The sequence below is a fragment of the Pholcus phalangioides genome, unplaced genomic scaffold (genome assembly GCF_987345545.1).
Source record: "Pholcus phalangioides strain wild (caught in Gottingen) unplaced genomic scaffold, Ppha-v1.0 ptg000017l_1, whole genome shotgun sequence".
NCBI lineage: Eukaryota > Metazoa > Arthropoda > Arachnida > Araneae > Pholcidae > Pholcus > Pholcus phalangioides.
The window spans coordinates 8,717,589-8,738,170 of NW_028301610.1; the positions used below are offsets into that span (position 1 = coordinate 8,717,589).

At 35.8% G+C, this 20,582-nt stretch overlaps 1 protein-coding gene across 2 annotated transcripts; it reads left to right on the forward strand.

Moving 5' to 3' along the window:
• The first annotated feature begins 298 nt into the window (after nt 1-298).
• Nucleotides 299-19,475, forward strand: LOC149072213 (SEC14-like protein 2). Of its 2 annotated transcripts, none has more exons than XM_089246595.1 (13): nt 299-864; nt 5,507-5,581; nt 6,812-6,881; nt 7,393-7,436; nt 8,261-8,323; nt 8,438-8,531; nt 9,589-9,683; nt 9,928-10,006; nt 12,996-13,076; nt 14,360-14,446; nt 14,734-14,843; nt 17,034-17,343; nt 19,207-19,475. In XM_089246595.1, the coding sequence occupies exons 2-13, from the start codon at nt 5,540-5,542 to the stop codon at nt 19,296-19,298; spliced, it is 1,167 nt and encodes a 388-aa protein (XP_089102721.1). In that variant the 5' UTR covers nt 299-864; nt 5,507-5,539; the 3' UTR covers nt 19,299-19,475. The 2 variants fall into 2 exon arrangements, with proteins under 2 accessions (XP_089102721.1, XP_089102722.1); XM_089246596.1 differs by having other exon boundaries at nt 576-864; nt 5,476-5,581.
• The last annotated feature ends 1,107 nt before the right edge of the window (nt 19,476-20,582 follow it).

Below are 20,582 nucleotides of genomic sequence, written 5' to 3' on the forward strand. Positions count from 1 at the left end.
GTATAAATAAAATCGCGCAGAAGATCGTGGGGAAAATATTGCGTCTCTCGAATGCAAATTGAAAAATTTATGCATTTCGATGTTTAAAAGGATAATTATGTGCTTCGAATAATAAAACTGTTTAGAAATAAGCCAGACTGATCAAAATGATACCCCCTACTACAGGCTACAGTAAAAAAGTCTTTGCAAAACGAAATTTGAACTAGTAGAAAACCTTGAACGTTTTGAGTAGTCCGTTTTTATTGCCTGTCAGCACTTAGTCCTTTTACTTTTAAGTTCATGGCCAATGAATTCCTTGTTCTCCTTCAACACGTGACGTCTTCTAAGCCACAACCATCGGTTCAATGTCATTCATTTTGATTATCGCTTAATAATATCTAGACCTATCGAAGATAATTTTTGCATTTTGCCTCAATCACTGTAGTCACTTTTTCTTTAACTGTTTTATTTCCTTCGACTTCGACACATAGCTAAAATTTTAGTAAATTTCTTTCGGCCGTCAAATGCACCAATGAAACAACGTTGTGACTACCTGTACATCACTTATTTGGAGATACACAATACTGAAACCCTTTATTATTCGAAGATATAATATCAGATTGAACAGGGAAAAATATGTTTTCTGTTTTTATTTTGGAGGAAATTGAATACTTGCGTGTTTTTCGATTTAGTACGAACATGTAAAAAAAACAAGAGGAAACATTCCGTCCTTATATATTTGAAATGGGCTGGCAAATATATAGTATATTGGTATCGACTAGTCTTTACATTTAATGTCAGGACTAAACGTGAGAGTGTACTTACCACAAGTTGCTTAATACTTGGACCTGACGAAAGAAGTGGCATCGCAAGAGTTTATGCAAAGTAAGAAATCTTTTACTCAACTTATTTTATTGTATTAATGTGTTTATGGGTATTCTAGAAAACAAATAACTGGTCAATAGAAATATAAAGTATATAATAAAAACCTCAAATTTTCCACAAAGAATTGTTTTATTCGGTTTTAAGCTTAAGGTGACCGCCTGTTTTCAAATGACGAATTTTACAAAAAATTTTGAAGTTGTTTTTATGAAAGTCTTTGTTTTGTTTGTCATTTGAAAGTGTATTTATTCTAGAATTTTCAGAACTGTTTGATTTTCATCCTTATAATAACTATAAGCAAAATTATTGCCAATTAAAACGAATTCAATGCTGCTCTTAGTCTGAAAAAGAAATCTTTGAATGTCTTTTTTGACGATTTGTGTGTGTGTGTGTGTGTGTTTTTGTGCTTTTTCACTTCACGAAAAACTTTTCTCAAGCATTTTTCAAAATATCTCTGTAAAAATTATCCCACTGTATTTTAAACAGCTCTGGCTGTTGAACAAACTGAAAATTCAGTAATATGTTTGAAACTTTTTGATTTATATGATTTTGAACTGAGAATATCAAGTATTTCTTTTACGAAAAATGTGCAACTTTTCACATAAACAATCATATCTCAAAAAAATCTCATGGTATTCTAAAACTTTTAGTTCATTGCACAGAACAATGTCATAGCAATCATCTGTGTGAAGAATATGTTGATACAAGTAGTAGTTTTTATTGTACAATGTCCAGCAAAAGTACTGGAAGCAACTGCCTGCCTTCGGGGCACTTTTTTAAAAAAAAGTCATTTTGTATAGAACGAATGTGGGTTTGGTTTTAATATGGTATATTTTTAAGAAAATAAATGTTATTTCATGAATATTTTAGCAAAAAAAATGTATTGCCAATTTTATATGCAAAATTAACATATTTTCTGTACTTCTGCTAGGCATCGTACAATAAAAACTTCTGCTGGTATTAACATGCTCTTCACACAGATGTTCTGTGCAATGAACTAAAAGTTTTAGAATACTAATGAAAACTTTTTGAGATATGATTGTTTTACGTGAAAAAACACACACACGTCTTCCGTACAAAAATATTTGATATTCTCAATTCAAAATCATGTAAATCAAAATATTTCAGATATCGCTTAGTTTTTAGTTCACTCAACAGCTAGAGCTGTTTAAAATACAATTTGAAAGTTTCATAGAGATATTTTAAAAAATGCTTGACGCATCTAGTTTTTAGTGAAGTGAAAAAACGATTAAAAAAAACACAAATCTTCAGAAAACGCATTTAAAGATTTCGTTTTCAGACTAAAAACAGTCAATTTGTTTTACTTCATTGGGCAGTAACTTTGTTTTAGGGATAAAAATGAAACAGTTGTGGATTCTAAGAATAACTACACTTTCAAATGAACACAAAAACGATTTCAAAAAATTTTTGAAATTTTTCATTTGAAGACACGGGAATTGTACAGGGTGGGCACTATCGACCGCCCAATAATTACACACGTAATTCCTTGTGAAAAACTAATATGGAAAAGTGTTTTCAATTTTTTGATTTGACCAATAATCATGGAGTTATAACGCATTAAAAATTGATGACGTTACTTTCGAATCCTGTCAAATTCACCGAACGTATACCAAACGTACAACTTCGTGTTTTTAAGCTGATGCTAATGCTACAACCCTGAGCGCAATCAAGAAAGCTAAAGCTGTACAAACAAGTTCTTTTTCCGTCTTTTCGCTCAAAAAATTTAACTTAATTGAAGGAAAAAAAATTACCACATTTTGGCAAAAGTTTTTTTTTTTTTTTGATTTTGGGCAAATAATTTTTCCAATAAGTCTCGTTTGGCTAAGGCCGGGATTACACTATAAAAGTTTGATAAAAGTTTATATAGAACTTGTAAAATGCAACCAATAATCGTACCGGTTACATTCTTGCAAATGCAACCGATAGTCTTATTGGCTACATTTTTTAAGTTTCATGAAAGAACTTTCATCAAACTTTTATAGTGTAATCCCGGCCTAACCCTTTACAAATCTAGTGATAAACTTTCCGATATAGTGGGGTGAAGGTAAAACGTAATAACAAGGCTAACATCACTCTACACGAAGAGGAAACAGCGTCAATCGTGAAAGAAAATAACTGAACTTTGCTTTTAACGGGGTTGAATATTTCAGTTCATTTGCAGTTAGCGTCTGAGTGGTGCAGTGGTAAGATACTCATCTTCCACCATGAAGGTTGCCGTCTGGGTCCACGGGTTCAAATCCAGCGGAAGAACATCAAAAAATAAGTTCTTCTCCTACCGATCCTGGGGCGACCACCGATATATAGATGGCAACTTCTTCAACACCCTACTCCACTGGTTGGAAAGTGCCGTATAGCGTAGTAGTTCACACACATTTTCAATTAGTGGCAACGTGCTATATAGAGGGGAAAAATTTTTTGGATGTTTGGCGCGCGTAACTGACCGTTATAGAAAAATTACACACAAAATGATGTCACAAAATTTCAAACGCTATAACTCCCTTAATATTCGTCCGACTCTAAAATGGAAAACACTTTTCCATATTATTTTTCACAAGAAATTACGTGTGTAATTATTGGACGATCGATAGTATCCACCCTGTATGATCCGGTTAAAACTTATTTCCAAGTTTTTTCCTCTGTACATTTTTATGCATTTGGAATAATTCAATCTGAATCTAAATTTCAGAGTCTGATTCCAAATCTATGTTCAAATATATCCATGCACTAGTCTGGATCTAAGCCAAGACTTGAGTTTGGAGTGCTTAGCTGCGAGAGAGAGGAGGATATAATACCAAGTTCTAATTGACCAAGTTTGTTTTTTAAGCCTTCTCAGACTGCTGAGAGGCAGTAAATCGGAATGTTCGTTGCATGAATTTCATATAAAATTAAACTAATGATAATTTTCCTCTATTCGACTCTTCATGGACATGGATCAAAGTAAAATTCACCATTCAGATTTAGGTGTTAACTCCAAAACTATTCATGCACTTAAAACGTAGTGATGATGTGCCAATAACATTGCCTTCTTGATTTAGACGACAAAGGGCTTTGTCTTCAATTTATTGAAAACCTTCTTCGTTTCCGAGTGACGTTAATGGTAATTTCACATGTTTCTTCAATTGGCTCTAGTGTAATAGATTACATTATCTCGCCCCTCTTCTTTGCATCCGCCCACATTAGGAATTTTGAAGTACTTCAATGTTCATATGCTAGCCATTTCCCAATAATAGGCCACTTCTATGAATCCACCCCTCCCAGACCCTTCTCTGGCCAGTCAATAAAATTTCGCTGGTCTAATCTAAAGGCCCATGAGATTCGCGAAGCTTTCCTGGCTTCCTTCTCTTCGAATTACTTTTTGGTCAGTGCGGAATTGGTCAAGAAGAATAGGCTTCTGGTGAATATCAATAAAACAAAAGTTATGGTCTTCCGGCGTTCGGGTCGCCTCCCGAAAAATACATCTTTTTTTTTTGGGGGGGGGGATGAAGTAGAACTTGAAATAGTTCGTAACTACGCGTATTTAGGTCTTCCCTTTACCCCATCTGGTAAATTTTCATTTGCCGCAAATTTAATGGTGAAAAAATCATATGCGGCTTTGACAGAACTGTTAAATCTACTCCGTAGAACTAAAAACCCTTCCTTTCGGGTCACCTTCAAACTCTTCGATGGTCTTGTTCGAAGTATTCTATGTTACGCTGGTCCCGTTTGGGCCTTTTCCCAAGCCGATGCCCTTGGAAAAGTTCAAACATTTTTTCTAAGAAAGATTCTCGGTACCAGTAAATTATACCCAGGCTATGCCAGGCTCTTGAGGCTTGAACTCGGCCGGCGCCATCTCTCTGTATTCATTTTCAAGCAGTACATTAAATTTTGGATAAGGCTTGCGAAAATCCATAATGGCAGGCTTCCTAAAAGCTGTTACTCTCCACTCTCCCGTTTGTCAGACCCCGACAATTGGGCTAATAGCTTGAAATCATCCCTCAACAATCTTGGGCGTCCTGATATTTGAAATCGGCCACAACGGTCCCTTGTGCCGTCGGTCTTCAATTTATTATGCGCACCTTTATTGATCATTCGATCCATGAGTACAGACTGAATTTGCTCTCCCGTAGCTTTGTCTCTCTCCACCTCGTAGATTCATCTATTTCGTACTAATTATTATTAATCTTTTTTTGTCCGTGATTTATTTCTGTTTTGTGTTCTTTTCTGTTTGTATGCACTTGATACATCGCCATCCTTGATTGGCACCACGGTGCGTATCAATAAAATATTTACTTACTTACTTCTCGAAAACCTTCTTCATGGAGCAGAAAATCTCACCAGTAGATTCATTCGCTAAGATTAAGCAAAATTAGCCATGTTGAGGTCTGTTGATTTTGGCACCACTAGGTCAAAATCACGCAATGAAGCAAATTTGCTGGCAGCTGTTAAATCGGCGTACTGTTTTCTGCATATCCGTTACTCAAATCAATCATCTGTTTAATCATATTTCGAACTAATAAAAAAAAAAATTTACATAATGATGAGCAAATAATGACTATATTGGATCTGTGTGAACTGAATTCCATTCATTGTGAATCGCCTGTAATATTTGTTTAGATTCTTTCGGAATTTTGATGTATTTTTACAGCTTCTCACTGAAAGAGAAAAGGCCTCGAAAAAAATGGATGCCTTGACTTTAAAACAGCAAGAGATACTCAAATCTGTAAGCATATTATTAGCTTTTTTTCTAAATGTAAATAGCTCTCGTAGAACCGTACAAATGGCTAGACTCTATTTTAGGTTGTTCCACTATGGGGGTGTTCAAATATTGCGTCAGCAGATGTTTAGCCATTTTTAACCCCCCCCCCCCCACTCCTCGTCAGCAAAATTTCGTTAGCTCTGCCCCCTGCCTCCTAAAGCATATTGGGATCAGAGACGTACGCAAGGGGGAGACATGACCCTCCCTATGCTCCCCCATACATTCAAAATTTTCTTTTTCGATGCAAAAAATATTTTTTCAAAAATCAAAATTTCTGAAGAAAATACATTTATATGTTATTATAATCAATTTCTATAAATCTCAATGCTATTTGAAGGCTAAGAACTCAAAATTTCTTTTAAAGAAATTCATTGTGACCCCACCCTTTAAGCCATATGTGCTAAACCCATGACCCGCAGGCCAAATGTGGCCCTTGGCCTATCTGATGTGGCCCGCACACCTAATTTTGTAAAAATGAACTAAGCGGCACATTTACAGATCACTTAAGTGACTCGTGGCACAATTCCAGAACACTTAGGCGGTCCGTGGCACATTTTCAAATCACTCAAGTAGACCCGTGGCACATTTACCGATTACTTCAGTGAATAGCGGTACAGTTCCAGAAAACTTAGGCGGTCCATGGCACTTCTACAGATTCCTGATGTGACATGTGGTATAGTTTCAGAGCAGTTATGCGGCCCGCAGTGCAGTTCTGCATCACTCAAGCACATTGCCAATTACTTAAGTGATCCGCGGCATAATAACGGATCACTTGAGTGACGTACAGCACGGTTCCAAAACACTTGAGCGGCCCGGACACATTTCCAGGTCACTTTAAGGATATGCGAAACATTTAGAGATCACTAAAAAGGCTCTATAGAGGACTTATTAATAAGGAAAATCTTAATTCAGGTGCTCACAAAGTAGGGAAAGGATTTTCTCGTTTTTGGCACATCGAGTAAGATGTCATTAAGAATATTTCATATTTTTATAAAGGGTGGTTGACGACGTAAGCATCATCCATACCCTCTTCCTTCCCCCCCCCCTTGTCATCAAAAGTCGCAAACCCGAAACCTTCCCCCCCCCCCCCATAGCTGCTGACTTGAATGACCCTGTGCATCTTTTAGAAATTTTTAGAACTTTTTATTTATGGTAAGGCAGATTGGTTTAGCGTTGGAATTCATATCTTTATAGTTTCGATACACGGTAGCGGATGCTATGGAACCGGATATCGACAACCACTTCTTGTTGAGGTTCCTTATGGGTAAGTGATGATGTACTCCTATCTAATTTTACATGATAATGTACAGGGTTTGCACAAATGAATGGCACAATTTTAAAAATTTATTTTCATATACACTTAATATAATCTGTGATACATAAAAATAAAGAAAAAAATTCAACGTTTTTTTTCAACAATTGCTCAATAGATGGCAGCGCTTCCCTAGAACGCAGTAACTGAAATTGATTGAACGTAGGGTTACCATCCGTCCTCTCTTAACTGTCGCGAGACCAGACGGTCACGTGAACCAGCTCTATATTATATTTTAAATGTTTAATAATGCAAATAAATTGTGTTAAGATTCACTTTAAAAGTAGGCTATTAATTCGTCGGCTATTAACGCACTCAACGTTATTACCTCCTCAAAGACGTAGATTCTAGAGATAGAGATGATCACAATATTAGTATTTTTTCCTCTCTCGCCTATTAATTTCTATCATTTTCTATGCCATGTGTAGTTTGCTTCATAATTTTATTTTCCGTTTTTTTCCAGCTCGAAATTTCAACATCGATAAGGCAGCTGGAATGTTCAGAAAAGTACGTGTACTGTAAACTGCTATGCTCTCGACATACAATAAGATAACTTTAGTATTAGCATGATACAATCTGTGTGCTTTCATACAGCTAGATGCCGATTTTGTCTTCATAAGCCAATCGAATCTGCAGATCTGTAAGGCTTTTCATAATCGGAGAATTTCATCCCCTTTACTCACAGGTTTTGGGTAACATATTTGGATGTATAGTTGAAGTACCAGCGATAAATCTCTTTGATCCTTAATATCCTTCATCTAGAAAATAAAAGGGGGAAAAAGTAGATTTCCTTAGTTATCAACTACATCCACTGGTCTTCCTCAATGAATAATTTTTTTTACTCGTTAAACCATATCCTCTATCCTCACATATAATCTTCCTTTAAAAAACTAATTTGCATATAACTAACGCTAGTAAAGAGAAAAGAGTTTTAACCTCGTTACCAACCACATCTACCACCCTTTCCCTGTATGTGCGGTCAGGGTGAAAATTCCGTTTCAGCTCAAAAAACTTGGACCGTTGTTATAGAAATATACTTTCAATTACAGTAGTCAAATACTGTGCTCATTATTTTACTAGGGGCCATATGTGTCCGAAATACAAAATTTACTTTTATACGGCCCCCTGTCATTTTACTTCCAGTCAGAGAGTTGTTGTCCTGTCCCTTCTGACTCCAACAAAAAAATCCATGTCTTATGCAATATTAACTGAGACATTTGAATTCAAAAATCGGCGAAAAAATGAAAGATGTAAAAAATTTTCTATCGCTATTTACAAATTACTAAAAAGAACAATTACAGATTTTAATTTCAGAATACCTGTCTTTCTAGAGTATGAAATGGCGGAGACAAGTGCGAATACGAAACTTTCTAGATCATTATAAGGTGCCAGAGGTAATGTATCTCGTCGATTTTCAGAAATTTCAACATATGTATTGAGATTTTCAACATGAAGCATATTCAAAACAACATTTAATTGATCGAGTTTAATTATTTTTATTGATTCAGGTCTTCGAAAAATATCATGTAGGTGGACTCATAGGTCCTGATAAGGAAGGATATCCAATATGGTTTTTGAATGCTATGAATTTGGATGTTAATGGTACGTAAAACTAGCACATGCTATATCTGATATATAACAGTAGTTTCGTTCCAAAACATTTCCTACTTTAATATCGGCTTATGCCAGGAAGTTCCCGTGTCATTACACTGCTCAAGCCAGGACCACACTCGTGTCAATGCTGACCCAACTCCTTCCAATGTCGGTCAAAGGCAAGTTATGTAGCCGCTCCACTATTGACAATGATCATCAAATGTTGTAGGCTGGAAGGTTGATCGAGTACCTTCCAGCTTCCAATCCAAGTTAAAGGTGCCGCATCCTTCCCGATCTTCCAATCCGTCTGTCCACATATTGGTCGAAGAACGCCAACCGTCACAACAGTTGGCGTATTATTTCCTTGGAGAGTGTTGTGGACGCCATTATTCAACAACGAACATTGGACCAGACTGGGCCACCCCCCTCCCCCGTGTAGCCAGACTATATATATATATTCAATACATTATTATATTTATTATATCTATATCATGAGCAGACATCAGTGGTCTTTATTTTTATTAAGTTTATTACTGATTTACATTCCGCACACTTCGAATGTGATTTGTATGTTGCTCATAGGCGCTGGAACCTAGGGGCTGAGGAAATTTGAGCCCCCCCCCCAATAAATTTTGAAGGGGGGCTGAGCCCTCCCAATAATTTCTAAATGAATAATGTATAATGCACCTTCCCCACCCTACGTATGCGCTTGAGCACCTTTCAGCCCACCCAATGGTTTCTTCATGTCGGCGCCTCTGATGCTGCTTATGTATTACCATTTAAATTTGACTGTCACTTCATCGCAAAAAACTAAAGCCGATGTTACAAAACTAATGCCAGATTCAAAATCAGCTTTCTTAAATCACTCTAAAATCACTGAGAAATATTTGGGAAGAAAATCAATGTTGAGCAGTGTTTTCTAATCTAAATGAAGCGATAAAAGATGAATATTTTAACAGCGCTGGTTAAATTTACCAGAGGGTTCCTTTGTGTAATAAAATTAATACATTTTATATAGATTTTCACTCTTTTTCATGTCGTTTACTCGTTTATTTTGTCCTTAAAGGTTTTTTACAGTCTTGCAGAGTATCGGATTTTGTCAATTTCCAAATTTACCGCTTTGAACTTGCCGTGAAGTATATGAAAGAACAGTCTGAAAAAGTAGGTAGCATTAGCTATAGTGTAAGTGAAAGAAAAAACACAAACATTGAAGGGCGTAGATAATATTTCACGGTATCTAGTACCATCGATGTTTAATAGATGGCGTAACAAGCAAGATCCAAAGATTACGTCTTACTTTTGTGTACAGACCTGCATAATGATACAAAAATATAAAAAAAATATTTATATCCATGATATTCGTATTATTATTAAATAATGAGTAATATCGATATTATCTTTACAGCTCAATAAAAGAATTGACAGACTTGTATTCCTATTTGATGCAGACGATCTGGCTGTGAGAGACATTTTACATAAACCAGGCAAGTTTCCATTGTAAAAACGTCTTTGATTATACATATTTCTAGATTTCAAAATATCTAATTGATATGAAAGTGATAGTGAAACACTGTACTGTATAAAATAGGATGGCTGTAAAAAACATTTTGCAGTGGGATCCAGTGGTCAGATTGACACTAACAGTAGCGCTCAATAGTTTTGAAAAACAAAATTACAGTCAAACTCGGTTATAATGACTTCGAAGATTTCGCTAATTTTTGTCGTTAAAGCAGAGTTTGCCGTTTTTTCGAGACTTTTTTTTTGACGAAAAATTTAATCAGATGCTATCAAATGCCGTGCAAGAAGCTGTTATTTCATTAATATTTCGTGTGACCATATTTGATTTTTTAAAAAAAAACGGCAAATTGGGGATCATAAATACGATATGTCACAAATTCTCGCCAAAAATATTACCAACTGTCAGTGAAATTGTAAAATATGGCGAATAATAACCCTTGGCGAGAAATGCAGTACGAGAAATTACATATATTATAGTGATTTAAAATGTATTTCACAGGGGAAAAAAATTAAAATAGCAAATAAGTGAGATGAATATTTATAGTTATATTCATTTTCACACAATTTGTAAATTATGCAACACTCGTTAATCTCTATTAATCTTCAATAGGGATACGTTCATTCCTATTAAAAATCAATTATTAAATTAAATTTCGTCCAAAAAAAATCGGAGAAAACGGGACGATTTTAATGGAAAAAGTTGGAAAGAGCAAAATTATATATATATATATATATATATATATAAAAACTATCCCGACATATGGGCCCCTAACTATCATACCATTCACAGAAACTGAATGAAATTTTGGCATAAGGTATTTTGATGTATGCGCTCGAGAATGATATGGAAAACAACAGTGTCACTCTAACAGTTACGGTTACAGTGAGAAAATTTCGAAAATATCAAATGGCAACACCAAGTTTTTTGTATTGGTATGTGATCTCCATACTGAAAAACCCTAAATAGCGTTCGAACGGCAACTGTAGCATGAAAATCACCGGCGGTAGATAGGCTAAAAGTGAGGACAACCAATAAGGACAGAGAAGCATCATAAAATAAAGCATTTTATTGTGTTTTCCACATGACCTTGTGGAGGACTAATCAGGCTGGGATCTCAGCCGAAGAAACGGTGTGACGAATGAAACGAACATTAATGCTCTGGTGCACGGCAAAGTCCTTTTTCCTTGCCTAGCTCCGGGGATTTTCGTGCTACAGGTGCCATTCCAACGCTATTTAGTGTTTTTCAGTATGGAGATCGCATTCCAATACAAAAAACTTGGTGTTGTCATTTGATATTTTCGAAATTTTCTCACTGTAACCGTAACTGTTAGAGTGACACTGTTGTTTTCCATATCATTCTTGAGCGCATACCTCAAAATACCTTATGCCAAAATTTCATTCAGTTTCTGTGAATGGTATGTTATGTATGTATGGTATGTATGGATAGTTAGGGGCCCATATGTCGGGATAGTTTTTTTATGATCACCCCGTATAAAAATACAGAAAAATACAGTAATGTCCTGTATACGGGTCAGGTTAATTAGGAGCGCGTCGGGGAGAGAGAGAGATTGGAGGAAAATTATGAAAGAATAGCATAAACTACCGGATAACGCTCCTTTCCTTCATTTATGCTATTTTTCCCAACTTTTTGAAAATATCTTACCGAATATTGCAGTTAAAAACATAGGATCTCTTTTGTTGGACTCAAAAAAGACGGAAATCTTTTTTTATTTTGTGACACACTGTATTTTCACACTCAAGACTGGTACGGGATAATTTTTGAACGCCTTTTAAGCATTTTTTGAATTAAACTATACCTTCACGATGGACGGTTGATGAGTTAAAGGCTGCATTAACACTTACCGAACCCCCTGTATTCAGGGGTTATCGTCAGGTTCGGGAAGAAAAGAATCATGTTAGCGTGTAGAAAAGTATATGGTGTGTCTTGAGGTGTTGTTTATTTCGTGATATAAATTCGTTTGCATGGGGAAGTATCGGAGGGTCAAAGTAGGGTGATAATTTACTCAAATGGGATTTTCGCTGACGATCACAGAGAGCAACAGGCCTAGAAAAATACAATTATTCAATCATTACACTTCACTCATAGTTAGAAAAATTGATGGCAGATGAAAGCACTACACACAACAAGCATTACACAGAAAGAAACTTCGTCAGGTTCACAACACATGCACACATATTCCAACATGTACCAATTCGTTAGAAGTTCCGCAGAGCAATATAGACGAGGTGCATGTGTGGTTCAGTAGTCAATCAGAAATAGACTGCGTCTGAAATAGAGGTGTTTTGCGTTTTTGATTCTAGCAAAAAGGAATTCGTAACTGGAATGAAGTAACGTCCAATTGGAGAATAAAGTTTCACCTTTCGTCCTGCATCTGTGGCATCAGCCAAAGCCTTAACCCTTTAAGCGACAATGACGAAATATCTCGCCTATATAAAAGTTTCTTATTTCAGCAATGACAAGCCCAGATGTTTTTGTAAAGTTTATTTCTCAATGAAAAACTTTTCCTGATGTTCCTTAGTTCGCACATCCTGAAAATCGGAAGGAAGCCTACTTCATTAAAAGAGATATGGCATTTTGAACGGGGGTTTAGTCATTTCTAATTGCCGCTTAAACGGTTAACATATCAAGGGAAGAGCCTCCCGTCACAGTTTTCTCGTCAAAAAAGAAGCGTGGTACACTTTCTTCATGGACATACTAGACATGTGACACACACGCTACTGTCTATGTCGCTTACCTCAGTAGCGGAACGCAAACTTTACAGTACCAAATGAATCGCAGTTGTGATCCGTGTCTTCAACCGTTATTGTATTACAGCATCTGAAAAACTGTATACTTCTTTACGGATCACCCTGTATGTGCATTTAGCATCGATTTACTATTGTTGACGGAAATTCTCTGAAAAGGGCAACTTATTTCTGTTTTTATTTTGCAGCTCTTGAAGCACTTTTGACCACACTCAGGGTATTTGAAGCGAATTACCCAGAAGTTCTTAGGAAGTGTTACATTATAAATGGTATGTATATTCGGTTGAGCAGTATTTTAGTTAAATTTCAATTTTTTTAAGACATTTTAGAGGAAACTTTTAGTCGGTATTACTAATTTACATTTAAAAATACTACTGAGGCTATGGTTCTTTAATTTTTGGCGTGAAAATTAACAACAAAGGTACCGTACTTCAACTTTTTTCAAGTCGCCAGCACAGTATATGGTCAATACTAGAACTACTAAATTTACGTATTGTGAACTGTGCTTGCACATATTCATATAGAATACCTTACAAGGAGAAAGGTGATTCATATAGAATACCTTACAAGGAGAAAGGTGATTCATATAGAATACCTTACAAGGAGAAAGGTGATTCATATAGAATACCTTACAAGACGCCCAAGGTGTCGTCCTCAAAAAATTATGAAAAATTGAGAATTACATTCATCTCACCCAGAAACACAAAAGCAAACAAAATTAGCGGTGGATTGCAATTATTAAAGATAGAAAAAATTATTAGAAATGACGACAGTTGGCTACTCATCACCTCTCGCCCTTCCTGGGCTTAATGAGAAAGAGTGCTCTTCCTCTTTAGCGTCTTGGCAATTATCTGTAAAAAAAACTTTTTTTCATTCTCTCATTACATATTCTAGCTCTCCTTTTTCTTTTGTTCTATCTTTTTTCCTCTTTCTTTTTCTGTGCTGTACCAGATAAGTTGTTTGAATGACGTCCCTCTAAGATATTGTGGGATTTTTAAATTCATTCTTGGCTAATATTGGCTTTCAAAATATAAAAATGAAAACAAAACTTTTGAGTGACCCAATAATAACTCCGCCGGATTTCTTTATATCTCTGTGCATATTTAAATGAGCAAGAATCAGTGGTATTTTTTTTTCAAAACTTTCTGAAGACGTCACTTTAGAACCCTTTCGTTAGGGGCCGTTCAAGTATTACGTCATCATCGATTGGGGGGGGGTTGGATAATGCTTACGTCATCAACCACCCTCTATGAAAATATGAGTTGGATTCAGAGGGGCAGAGCTGATGACGAAATTTTGCTGACAAGCGGGGGGAGGGGGTCAGCGTTTTGCTGACTTTTGCTGACAAGGGGGGGGGGTCAAAAATGTCTAAAAATTTGCTTACGTAATACTTGAACGGTCCCTTATTAGTAATATTCATGTTTTTATTGGAGGTTTTCCTAATCAAGTCTGTCTCTCTTAGAAAAGGAATTTTTAATAAGATATTTTTTTATGTGTTTTGAAGAATCTGTGCTGATATTCCTTGCTGTGCAATTTTTTTCTTATTCCACAGTGCCGAAACTGTTTTTTGTCTTGTTTTCAATTGCCAAACAAATTCTCGGTGAAGTAACAATCAGCAAAATAAAGGTATATGGAAGAGGTAAGCTAAACTTTACTGAAAAGATATTTTCCCCAAAGAGGTTAGAAAACTACCCCTTCCAATTAACGGTTTTTTTTGGACTTTTTGGCGTCCCTTTAAAAAGAGCGATGACTGACTTCGTGAGGCAACCTTGATTCCCCATGTTTTCTCTACGGAGGCGCTGGCCACGCCACCTCCAGGGAAATTCTAACCTCCTTCGATACTTTCTCATTTTTTTTATAAATCAATCGAAAAAGTAAAGATATGGTAAAATATACAAACACGTGTATTTTTTTTTTCTTTTGCAGACGGGTGGAAAAACGCTATTCTTGAAGATGTCGATGCCTCTGTATTACCCGTGCGTTGGGGAGGAACTCGTGTGGATCCCATTACTGGAGATCCCAAATGCCCTTCTATAGTAATGTCTAAAATATTCTCGATTCTCCTTTGAAAAAAATATATACTGTCGAATCACATTTATGTGACCACCAAGTTATATCTAGGAAAAACAGTTTTGTACAAAGTGGGCTGCAGCGAGATGGTCTGGAAGTGACGCAATGAGATTCTGGGAAGTTATTACTTTTACCTAGGTTAAGGGTGCTCATCCTTTCGGAGAGTGTGGGCCACTTCATTTTGGTTTGAAAACATGCCACGGGCCACTTAAGTGATCTGTAAATGTGCCGCTGGTCACTGAAATGATCTGAAAGTGTGGCGTGGCTGCTGAAGTGCCGCTGGCAGTCCAGTGTTTATGGAGCTAGCCTCTGACACTGTGCAGGTCTGCGTTGGAATCCCGGTTCGGGCATGAATGTCTTCTAACACTAACAAATTCCCTGGACAGATCTTAGAGATTTCTAGGGAATTCGTGAGGATCACGTTATTATTATCAGAACTGTGCCGTGGGTGACTTAAGTGATCTATGAATGTACTTCAGGTCATTTGAGTGATCTGAAAATGTGCTGCAGACCACTTAATTGAAGTGAGAATATGTCATGCGCCACTTTAAGTGATCTGGAACAGCGTCCCAAGGTCACTCAAGTGATCTGAGAATGTGCCGCGAGCTAATAATAAATAATAGCAAAACAATAAATTTTTCTTTGGTCACCTAACACAAATTCCATGAGATAGAGTGGAATGTTTTATCACACCGGCCATACTGACCAACCAGACTTTGATTTTCATTTCGCTCTCTTTAAAATTCTTTATTTACTGAATTAGGTACTATCTAAATCTTCCAGATAGCTATGTTCCCTAAACCAACTAAGTTATACTGAATTGGGATTTTGAAAACGCCTTAACACATCGGAAGCGGAAGAGATCTCAGTCCAACCTCGTTTGACTGGGATTTAAGGATATGAACAAAGTGCACGCTGGTTTCTGATTCTGCAAGTCGGTGGCGTTACGGATTGATTAAAAACTTTAATTTCAGGTTTTTAACCAATCCGTAACGTTGTCGACTTGCAAAATCAGAAATCGGCGTGCACTATGTTTGTAACCTGACGCATCCTTCAGCAGCCGAAAGTTGCTGAGTGGGGCAACTATCATTTTTTATACAGGGTGATTCAGAACTCACTTTATGGAGTGATAGAACTCATCTAAACAACCAATTTCCATATTACAATGCATAGTATCACCTGATAATTTATATCACTTGTTGATAGACCTTTTCGGGCTTTCACAACTTGTAACCAACAGCTTGAACGCATAAAGGTCTGGTTGTGCCACTTATCGTCATTTCCATCGTGGATTGCAGAAGGATGTCTGGTTTTACGAACCAGGACCAGGCGGACATGCATTTCATGTATGGTACTGTAGACGGGAATGCTCTGGAAACTCAACGACTGCAGCAGGAGTGTTTTCCGACAAGATGCATGCCAGATCAAAAAAGAGTTATTGAACCGGTGTCTGTGCTAAACGGGATTTTTGTGACATTCTCAGACCCCTGACATGCCCTGTATCCTGCATGCCGCTGACAAAGCAACGTTTCGCATAGACGCTGGTTGAATCGCTCAAAAGTTTTTTAATCTGATATTGCAGTCTTTGAGCTTCTAGAAGACACCGTCAATAGCACCCTACATAAAATGTATGTCCAAATCGTCCTGGTTCGTAAAATTAGCCATCCTTTTTGCAATCCATGATAGAAAGTACGGTAAGTGGCAAAACCAGCAGCAGTCTAGCGATTCAACGCTTGCAATACGATCATGCATTCTATTAAAAAATTGTTTGTTTAGATGTGTTCTATCACTCCTTGAAATTTTTCCCACTTGAACCATACTGTGTCTACAAGAAACTCGCTCTGAACCTTGGGAACGTCCTAAAGCCAGGGTCACGCTCCTGTCAAGGGTAGCGTTTTTGAGGCTGAAAGGTATTGGAAGGCTGGTCAAATAGTACCTTCCAGCCTCCAACCTAAGTGAAAGAAGCAGTCTTCCTTTCCGATCTTCCAATCCATCTAGCCACACACACATTGGTCGAAGAACGCCAGCAGTCAAATATTGAAAGCAAACATTTGCGAATGACTATTGGGCCAGGCTTGACACGAGTGTGGCCCTTGCTAAATAGAATGTAAAAAATAGACGGGATATCACTAAATCATGCTCCTGTCTCTTTTCAGGTCAATCAAGGTGGTACTATTCCAGAAAGCTATTATATGAGTCGGCAAAAGCGACTTTGTGACGTAGCAGATTCAATATCCATCATTGTGCCGAAAAAGGATTACGTCGACATGTCTGTGAAAGTGAACAAAATCGGGTCTATAATTGAATGGGAAGTCCAAACAGAAGAAAATGACTTAGCAATTGGATTATATTATGAAACGAATACGTTTTGTAGTAACCGAATAGAAAAAATAATTCATTGTGCAAGAGCAGAAACTTACAGGATTCCTGAAAGAGGTTCTTATAAATGTGAGAATATAGGAACATGTAAGTATCGGGTATATATTTCGTAACAACATCGTCGCACAGTGGTCCATATAGGGAATTTAGCAGGAAAATATATATTTCCTCAAAAACTAATGCATATTTTTTTTAATTCTTTTTGATCCACGTCAGAAATGTAGATCCACACATACTGAGAATTATAAACAAATAATAATAACAATCGGTAATTTCAAAATCATTTTAACACGATTACCACCTTTTTTTTTTTCATTTTAAAGCCAAAATTGCTTTTTTTAATTAATTTTTTTCAGTTTTTTTGATATTTGTTATTTCTTCGATTGATATTGTATTCAAAATAATATTTCCCTCCTATTCAAAGCTAAAAATATTGAAATAAATAATGATACCAAAGTATTTTGAACAAAACACCACAGTGAAAATATTTCTTTTCGGAGCACTTAATTCAATGTTTTCATGCAAATATCAAGCTTTTCATTCTAAAAAAAATTGTTTTCTTAGCACAACACTCCAAAAAGGAAATATGTAAAATTGCAAAGCCTATTTTGCATTTTGATTTTGATAACTGATCAGATATTTAGCGTTAGAATGTAATTTCAAACAAAAATTAAGAAAAAATTCCACTGGTTGTTTAAAAATACCAAATATATATGCACACACAGTTCTACTAACACTTGAGTAAAATATGTTTTTCTAATTCTTTTAAATTAATTTAATTTGAGCTTATGTAATTTTTCCTACAAATTAGAACACTTACGAAGAAAAAAAAGAAAAATCCGTCGGCAATGAGTCCGCTTTTAAAAATTTTCTAAGTGATGCATAATGAAATTCATCATCGTGCGTTGACCAGATGATCTGGCTTTAGCTTGTATTGGATAGCAATATACAATACAAGCTAATATGCCAAATCATCTAATGCTGTGCTTCACCAAAAGACTTTCTACTTTAGAGTTCTTGTCTTTAAGTAAATGTCTTGGAAAAGTTTCCACGTTCTGCCTTCATATTCATGGAATATTTTCCATAGTTTATCGACATTTCCTTGTAACCACGTCGAAGTCCTTTCGAAGAAACACGATAAGATCTTGTTGCATGATTTTAAATTTTCTAAAAGGTGATTTCTATTGAACGTTTCTATATTCAAACGAAATTTAATACTTCTAAGCTCGAGGGAATGTTTAAATTTTGTATGTGTAGACTTTTCATAAATTTATTTGATCAACAACTCTTTGAACTTTCTAAAACGCAAGCCCAACACACAATTAGCACTATGTGAGTCATACATAAGGTTATTTCAAAAATTAATTTCAAGAAAAGGGGTGGCTAGGGGTGGCAATGAATCATATAACACATTCGTCCACAATATGTAAAACAGTCGGAAAGAAGTTTCACGGATGAACAAAGATGAGCTTTTTTCGTGCTTAAAACTACTGAAAAATAAGCAAAACTTCAAGTACCATTTTCTAAAAAAATTTATAATTTATTCTGAGAAAAGCAAAGAATCGAAAAAAAAACAACCTAAAAACGAATGACAAAAGGAATTTTGTGGTTTCACTCAAACACAACGGAGTAATAAGCTAAAAAAGTTGTTTTTCATCACATTTCAGCGAAAATCCCATTTGAGTAAGTTATCACCCTACTTTGACCCTCCGATACTTCCCCATGCAAACGAATTTATATCACGAAATAAACACCTCAAGACACACCATATATTTTTCTACACGCTAACATGATTCTTTTCTTCCCGATACGAAAACTTTACTTTCGATTTTTTTCCAGCTAATTTCGCGATTTTGACCCCTGTGCGTCTTTTTGAAATTATTAAATCCCTCAAATGGTACTATATGATGATAGACTGGGCTTAATTTATAACAAATTTCATCTTTACAGATTTCGTTCGCCTTGACAATACTTTTAGTTGGTTCAACGAGAAGAGAGTATCATATCGAATACGCATCATAGTTCCTATTGACGAAGTGTAGCTGACAATTGTGTTAAATCTGTTATCGGCACTACGTATATTGTTAAAGTAATATACTAGGCGTGATATGGTTTTGGGTATCCCATCATTATTTGTATATTATTGGCACTCATTATGTTGTTTTTGTTTTCTGTTTTTCTCTCCTTTGGCAATAAAGTTGTTACTAGTAGAAAGTTAATTAATATGTCATTTCCTTTAAAATCCAATTCGTGATTTTATTTAGATAATAATTATTTTCAGAGAGAATATGTAGAAATGCATAGCCAAGAAAACCAAAAATTTTGTCGAGTTTTCAAATTATTTAAAAGTACGCACAAGGCGCGTCGAAAAATTAATTGATGGCATGCACAGGTAACAGGACGTATGGCATTTTACAGGTGAGCCGTTTATCCTAGATGCATACTTCTAATTAGAAAAAGTATCCAAATAACGTGTAGCACTCAGATATGTCATTCATGTTGCAAGGGGTTGTGCAGTTTTTAGAATAAAAAAATTTACTCTTTATACGGACACTGTGTGCTAAAGAACCCGATTACGTAGTTGTTGCACTGTCTCTCCTGATGGCAACAAAAAAATTATAAATTTCTAAGTGCAATATTAGCTGTGCAATATATTAGAATTTTAAAAACGGAGAAAAATAGGGAAAAGCATCATTAAATGCGAGTGAAACGGTTTTCCCGCATTTAATGTGGTTTTTCACAACTTTCCTCCGTTTTTCTCATTCAAATATCGCAGTGAATATTATAATATACTATAATATTAAAAATATCGAAAATTTATTCAAAACTTTTGATATTATCAATGAGCAATTATTTATTAAAAACAGGTGAACAATTTCAAATAGAAAATTGTAAATTACTCATAAAAGTTCATGCGCAATTAGTTTGATTGTTTTTACCTCACTAGATGGCGCTTCTTGGAAATCAATGCGAATAAAAATACCGTTGTGAATTGTGAACCGTTTCTCGCTTAGTCGTTTTGGATCTCGTTCCCTTGATGTGGGCTTCCTATCTCATTCAGTGCCACCCACTCTCATCTATAAGTGTGAGACATTTCTATGTATATTGAATTGATTTTAGAATATACTTATAGAGAAAAAAGTTGAGATCTCTCTCTCAATGTAAAAACGTCAGCAATGTAAAAACATGTAATCCACCAGTGATGGTAACTCGTGGGAAAAATTGGCCAAAATTGGTCCACATGGGAAATTTCTTGGCGTTTGTGGGAAAATTTGAGAGTTCAGCAAACAAAAGAATTTTTATTGAAAAAAAATATATAAATGCAA

Coding starts and splice junctions, on each gene's coding strand:
- LOC149072213 (XM_089246595.1), top strand. CDS start 5,540: ATGGATGCCTTGACTTTAAAACAGCAAGAGATACTCAAATCT. Junction 8,532..9,588: donor TATGAATTTGGATGTTAATG/GTACGTAAAACT, acceptor TTGTCCTTAAAG/GTTTTTTACAGTCTTGCAGA. Junction 10,007..12,995: donor AGACATTTTACATAAACCAG/GCAAGTTTCCAT, acceptor TTTATTTTGCAG/CTCTTGAAGCACTTTTGACC.